General features: G+C 42.1%; 1 protein-coding gene and 1 long non-coding RNA gene across 3 annotated transcripts in view; one reads left to right on the top strand and one right to left on the bottom strand.

Moving 5' to 3' along the window:
* Positions 1 to 971: 971 nt before the first annotated feature.
* On the bottom strand, positions 972 to 5197 carry LOC108526350 (uncharacterized). Its single transcript, XR_001884500.1, has 3 exons — positions 5104 to 5197; positions 3909 to 4498; positions 972 to 1872 (listed from the first exon to the last, which is right to left on the bottom strand). It is a non-coding gene; the product is annotated as an uncharacterized LOC108526350 (long non-coding RNA).
* Positions 5198 to 5812: 615 nt separating this feature from the next.
* RTTN (rotatin) overlaps positions 5813 to 6852 on the top strand; it is a 218092-nt gene continuing 217052 nt past the window's right edge. For both annotated transcript variants that reach the window (XM_017867073.1, XM_017867072.1), the window contains exons 1-2: positions 5813 to 5911; positions 6548 to 6735. In XM_017867073.1, coding sequence (XP_017722562.1) covers positions 5881 to 5911; positions 6548 to 6735 — 219 coding nt within the window. In that variant the 5' untranslated portion in view covers positions 5813 to 5880. The remainder of the gene's footprint in view (positions 5912 to 6547; positions 6736 to 6852) is intronic.

The raw sequence follows: 6852 nt of genomic DNA on the forward strand, positions 1-6852 counted from the left end.
CCACTCCTGGCCAATTTTTTTTTTTTTTTTTGTATTTTTGGTAGAGACAGGGTTTCACCATGTTGCCCAGGCTGGTCTTAAACTCCTGAGCTCAGATGATCCACCTGTCTCAGCCTCCCAAAGTGCTGGGATTATAGGCATGAACCACCACGCCCAGTCAGGATTTTCTATATATAAGGTGACATCAATTACATATATAAATTTTCTTTTTTTCTAAACTGGATGCTTTTTATTTCTTTTTCTTGTTTAGTTACCCTGGATAACACTTTCAGTACAATGCTGAATAGATGTGGTGAAAGTAGACAACTTTATCGGCTTCTCCCCTTTTATAATTAAGACAACTATTTATTAAATTGTGAAAAGAAAGCAGAGCTCGAATCATGTTGCTCTAATTGAAATGGAATGTGAATATATCTTGTTCCAATCCTTCCACTTTAAAATGACATAAAATATGTATTAACTATTTTGGTGTTGAGAGAATAAATTATAATTTGATGATACCCTTAAAAATTAAATATGTGAATTCATAGGACAAAGTTATGGGGCATGATTAGGAAAATTCGTAAGTGAGGGATGAAACTTTGGGTCATTTTTCCTTCCTAGAGCTCAGAATTATTAATAAATCATGACCTTTATTCTGAAAGAAGTAAGACTGGGATGCCAGTGACTTTTCCAGAAGACACACAAAACGTATGCCTGCCCTGGGGACAATGAATAACTTCTACACATATATTGGTTTGAGCCCCCTTTGTTGAGGAATCCTGCTTGCTTGCTCTTTTTTTTTTTTTTTCTTGAGACGGAGTCTCGCTCTGTCGCCCAGGCTGGAGTGCAGTGGCTGGATCTCAGCTCATCACAAGCTCCGCCTCCTGGGTTTACGCCCTTCTCCTGCCTCAGCCTCCCGAGTAGCTGGGACTACAGGTGCCCGCCACCTCGTCCGGCTAGTTTTTCTATTTTTTAAGTAGAGACGGGGTTTCACCGTGTTAGCCAGGATGGCTTGCTCTTTTTATACGACGTTTTCATAAATAAATTATGATCCCAGTTAATGTAAAAGTAGGTTGTAAAAGGATTTCCCTCTTGGGCCAATAATCTCTCCCTTCTGAAGAATGAGAAAAGAAGTATCAGAGTGCTGCCTTCCCCTTTTTTCTGTTGCTGGAAATGTTGTTTGGATATGGCTGCACAAATAAATGGCAGTAAAGTTGTGGGCGCCTCTGCTCTGCAAGCCTCCATCACTTAGGTAGCAAAGTTGTTTCTGCGGTGTAAGATCCCTCTGATGAAGGGAGTGTCTACCTTGTAGTTACACTCACAGATAGTACTTGAACATGGTTTGACATTGCATTTGATTCCTAGAAAGGGAGGGACCTCCAAGTTTGACAGGTGTTAAAACAGAGCTATTATTTGTAGTAACTACTTATTATGGGAGGTCTTGGAACACATGCTTTCTCTAAATCATCTCTTTGGCCCCCAGGCAGTCCTATTAGTAGGTACTATTATTAATCTTAATTTTTACTGTGGAAGCTGAGGCTTAGCAGGTAAAGACATATCAGCTTTTTTTTTCTTCCCTCTGTGCAAGATTCTTTTCCCTCATTTTTGGTGAATAGCATACCTTTTTAACTGGAAGTCTTCTGCCCCACTTTCTGTAACTCTGATATAATTTTAATAATTATAACATCCTGCCCTGCTATTCAGAGAGTGTGAACAAATAATTTAGGATCAGGTAATCTCCGAATGGCGATCCTGATTAGGGTTCTTATCATAGATTTTATATCTGGATATTCAGAGAGGAGCTTTCTTTTTCTTCTGGAGTCGTTATATGGGAAGATGGAAGTCTGGACCACAAATCTTCTCTTCCTCTACATTTTGAGGAAATTCTGCCTGTAATAGAAGAGAAAGATACAGACACACTGAAAAAATCAAAGCCGAGAGACGAATAAAAAATATTGGTAATCTTTTGAGTCTCTGAGGCTAGATCCACTTCTAGAGTGAGATAATAAATAACCCGTTTTTGCTTACTTGCTTTACTTACAGCTTTGTTATTTGCAACCGAGAAAGTTAATTAGCTTGCCCACAGTTGTGCGATTAGGGAAGGTGCAACGCTGCTTTTAAATCCATGTCTGTCTACCTCCAAAGCTTGTGCTCTACACAATATTTTTAGCTTATACTGCTATGAACCAGATATTTCCAGTTGGTCAAATATTAACAGAAAGGGTATAAAATGCACATGATCACAACTGACAGACCCACCAAATATAACCACAAATATGAAAACTCATGTCCAAAGTGTGAGGAAGAGCAAAAATTTATGTCTTTTCCAAGAGAAAAAAAGCATTTCATTTCCCCCCAGAATAAATTCTACAGATAGTAACATGAGTTCTTAGGAGAGTAACTATTTCCTGTGACTCTGGGTATAAATATAAATGATCTGATTCAGCACACTGAGGCAATGACTGTCAGTGATTTTACAGGTATGACCAAGAGGTAGAAGATGAATCAGATTCAAGTGGAAATAGTGGAATTGGGAGATAACCAGACAGCAGAATTTGACCTCTGCGTTTGGGTTCATGTTTCCTTAACGTCCTGTGGCTTGTGATCATAGCGAATCTCAACATATAACAGCTCTATCCATGACCCCTTTCCCAATCCATGCATATATCACCAGTTGAGTGACCATCATTTATCATCACGTAAAATTCAACATAAATTTTTATACATAGCATTTAAATAAATACAAAAACCACTGTAAACAGAAAATTACATACAGTTTTCTGTACATCCACACAGATATCTATTCCCCATTTTTTTCAAGTTCACTTAAAATCTTTCACCTTAACATTCAAATTACAAAAGGCCCAGCTGCTGACTCTGATATAATAAAAGTTGAAATTAGTAACTAAAGTGTATGTAAGAAAGACTTGATGATTAAAGATCACCTTTCTACATGGGATCTTGGAAGAAACAGAAAGTATCAACATAGCAGTTTCAGATTGGTTGACAACAAAACCTTACAAATCGAAACTCATGATACATGATTAAAAGTTTTTTTACATGCAAATTCATGGGCTTAAAATTCTCTATAACTAAAAAAGAAAGAATGTAAAGTAAACAATAAGACCTTTAACTTAAGAAGTTAAAAAAAGAATAGCAAAACACACTTAAGGAAGGATTCAGGCTGGGCACAGTACGTAATTCCAGCATTTTGGGAGGCCAAGGCAGAAGGATCACGTAAGGTCAGGAGTTTCAGACCAACCTGGCCAACATGGCGAAAACCCATCTCTACTAAACATACAAAAATTAGCTTGGTGTGGTGGTGCATGCTTATTATAATCCCAGCTACTTGGAAGGTGGAGGCAGAAAAACTGCTTGATCCTAGGAGGTAGAAGTTGCAGTGAGCGGAGATCACGCCACTGCACTCCAGCCTGGGCGACAGAGTGAAGTAATTGGGAAAAAACAATATAGTTAATACACTAGAATATATGTGTGTGTTTTTCAATAGTAGAATTAATAAATTGAAGATTTTTTTTTTAGGAAACATTGCCGAATCAAGTCTAATAGGAGAATAATTTATTTGCTTTGAGTGTAATGAATAGGATTTAATTATTTTTGTCTAATTACAGGAGCAATATATGCTCAACAATGAAAATAAAAGAAAATAAATGTTTATGTTGACCTCGGGTGCAACATAAGTAAAACCCTTTCATAGTTTGACCCCCATTTTACTTGTAACATGCTTATTTTAAGTCAATGGATTTTTTATATTTCTTCCACAGTATTATCACCCCTTACTCACTGCATCTACAGTCTCACCATCTAAGATCATTCATCTCAGAAATACCATTGACAAGTTATTTCTATTATTTTTCTGTACTGTCATGTGTTTTTTGACCCTGACATTTCAAATCTGTAATTAATACCTTCATTCCTGGATAACTACAGAGACTTCTGAGCTGGTGTAACTGGTTCTGCAGCGCCCACTGTGGTACGCTATCCATCAGGAGATGTGGTCTTTGGGTCAAGGAATTCAGCCCCTGTTACAATCTTGGTCAGGCAGGCTTAGGCATGGGCTAGTGGAATCTTGGTTTAATATCCATGTCTCTTTCCTCCTACTTTCCAATTTCCTGCTGATGTCTCCTATTGGTGGCAGCCAACTGGAAGCCAGAGGGCAAGGCAGCCTGGATAGTGCAGTCTTTTTGCCTGTTCAGGTCAGTTGACGAAGAGCTGGAAGAGTTGGAACCACTAGAAGGTGGAATGGAGAATATCCAGCATGCTAGCAGCTCTCTTGCCCTTCCTCTCTTCTTCCTAGAGATAATATGGCCACCTTGAATTTTGTTCTTTTCCTGAATTTGACACACTCCCTCTGAGTTCTTGCATTTGCAAATACAGTTTTCTTTAGCAGGAATTCCCTTACCCAACTTCTTTGTGTGGCAAACTTCTACTTACTCTTTAAGATCCAACTCAAATATCATCACTCTCTTATCTATACACATGAGGAGGCAGCAGGGTACTATGAATAGAACAAAGAAACATCAGGTCAGGTCCTCAATCTGTCACTTACTAGTTAACGTGACTTTGTGTGGGGGTACTTCTGTGATTCCAAGTTCCCTCTCTGGCAAAATAGGAATGGGAATACAGTAGGCCTTTGCTGTCCACTGGTTGCACACAGAGAATTCAACACACAGGGGATGGAAAATATTCGGGGGAAAACCCCCACAATTGAAAATAACAATACAACAATTAAAAAATAATATGAATAAAAAGTACAGTGTAACAACTATTTACATAGCATTTTCATTGTATTAGGTATTGTAAGCAATCTAGAGATGACTTAAAAGTATACAGGAGGATGTGTGTAGGTTATATGCAAATACTACACCATTTTATAAAACAGATTTAAGCATGGGTGGATTTGGGTATTTACGGGGGTCCTAGAACCAATTACCTAGGGATACCTAGGGCCCACTTTACCTGCCTTGACATCCCTTTCCCTGGGAAAGTGAGAGGATCAGAGCGAGAAAATGCTCTCTAAAATGCAAATCATTTTCCAAATGTAATTTTGTTGTTGATCTTACCGCTGCTTAGAATTAAAAAAAAACAAAAAGATTTGCTCACCTCGATCACTGTGCACGGTGCAAAGAATCAACTTTGGTGGCATTCAGCAAATCATACACCCAAGTCCCGCCTTTATTTCCCTTTTTGCAGCCCGGTTTCTCTCTTCTGCTCACTCATACCCGCCCACCCCGCTTTTGTAGCTTGCTTGTTCATATCTGAACTTGGGTATCCAAAGACACTGCTGGACTTTGCACGTACATTTCACAGCTAAAGAGGGTTCGTCATTTAGTAGTCGGGGATGGGGAGAACTGTCATAAAGCAAAAGTCTACATTCTAAATCGTGAAGTTCTGGGAGCTGAGAATCAGACTGGCAGGGCCAAGAACGAATCCGTCGCTGAGCGAGAAGGCGGGGCTCCTGTCGGGAGCAGCCCGCGCTGGGTTCCCGAATTCCCGCGCTGTAAGCCGGAACCCCAGACCAGAGGGCGCCGCGGCGGGCCCGGAGCTCGGTGCAGGACGCACGACCGAGCCAGAACTACAACTCCCGACGTGCGCGGCGGCCAACGCCGGTTCTACCCCTGCTTGTTGCTTTTTTTTTTCCCTCTTCTTGCGACGGAGACTGCTGTCTAGGAAGTGCGCATAGTGAATCTAGAAAGGCTGGAAGCTCTCCTGGCGACACGGGGGCCGCGAACGGCTCACGGAATGCCTCCTACTCCTAGTGAGCGCAGGCGTTGCGGAACCCACCGTCCCACAGGACGTGTTTCCGGGAGACATTAATTGTGGCCGGACTCAGTGGCGCGGCTGTTTAATTCTCCGGCGGCTGCAGATTGATGGGACGACATGGTCCTGGCGGGGCTCATCAGGAAACTCGGTAACTGTTAGGTTGCCCCTCGCCCAAGGCACACTCCCCTGCCCTGGCCACTTGCTGAGAATGGTCGTCTCACGTTTCTGCGGCCTGCCACTCCGCTGCCTCTTTCGCCCCCGCTTTGTCGGGGTAGCCCCCGGGGACCCATCTCGGACTTTGTGTAAACTCCGCGGTTCGCGTCCCGAAGGCACCAGTGGCCTGCTTCTGAAAAAACTGGTTTATTCCATCTTCACGCCGCTCCTGCTCACAGCATAAGTAACGTAGTTTTAGAATGAAATCTGGGCCGGGCGTGGTGGCTCAAGCCTGTAATCCCAGCACTTTGGGAGGCCGAGACGGGCGGATCACGAGGTCAGGAGATCGTAGACCATCCTGGCTAACACGGTGAAACCCCGTGTCTACTAAAAAAATACAAAAAATAGCCGGGCGAGGTGGCAGGCGCCTGTAGTCCCAGCCACTCGGGAGGCTGAGGCAGGAGAATGGCGTAAACCCGGGAGGTGGAGCTTGCAAAGAGCTGAGGTCCAGCCACTGCACTCCAGCCTGGGCGACAGAGCGAGACTCCGTCCCCCCCAAAAAAGAATGAAATCTGGGTGGACGTCTCTTTGCAGTCGGGAACTAAAATAGTTTTGTGCCGTTCGCTGACAGGTAATCAGCTGGCCGAGATCAGGGAGCGCGCGCTCAAGAGTATTCTCTGCAAGATTGAGCACAACTTAATCTGCTATGCTGATCTCATTCAGGAGAGGCAACTTTTTCTTCATTTGCTGGAATGGTTCAATTTCCCGTCCGTTCCAGTGAAGGAAGAGGTTCTGAACCTGTTAAGCAGATTGGTTAAGGTAGGATCATTTTGAAATAAAATAATCAGACGAGTGACTGTTTCTTAGTGAATTGTAGCGTTTATTGAAAGTTAAATAATTGGGGTTAAAGTTTTTTTTTTTTTTTTTTTTTTTTTT

Source organism: Rhinopithecus bieti, unplaced genomic scaffold (assembly GCF_001698545.2).
Source record: "Rhinopithecus bieti isolate Rb0 unplaced genomic scaffold, ASM169854v2 scaffold_2272, whole genome shotgun sequence".
Taxonomy (NCBI): domain Eukaryota; kingdom Metazoa; phylum Chordata; class Mammalia; order Primates; family Cercopithecidae; genus Rhinopithecus; species Rhinopithecus bieti.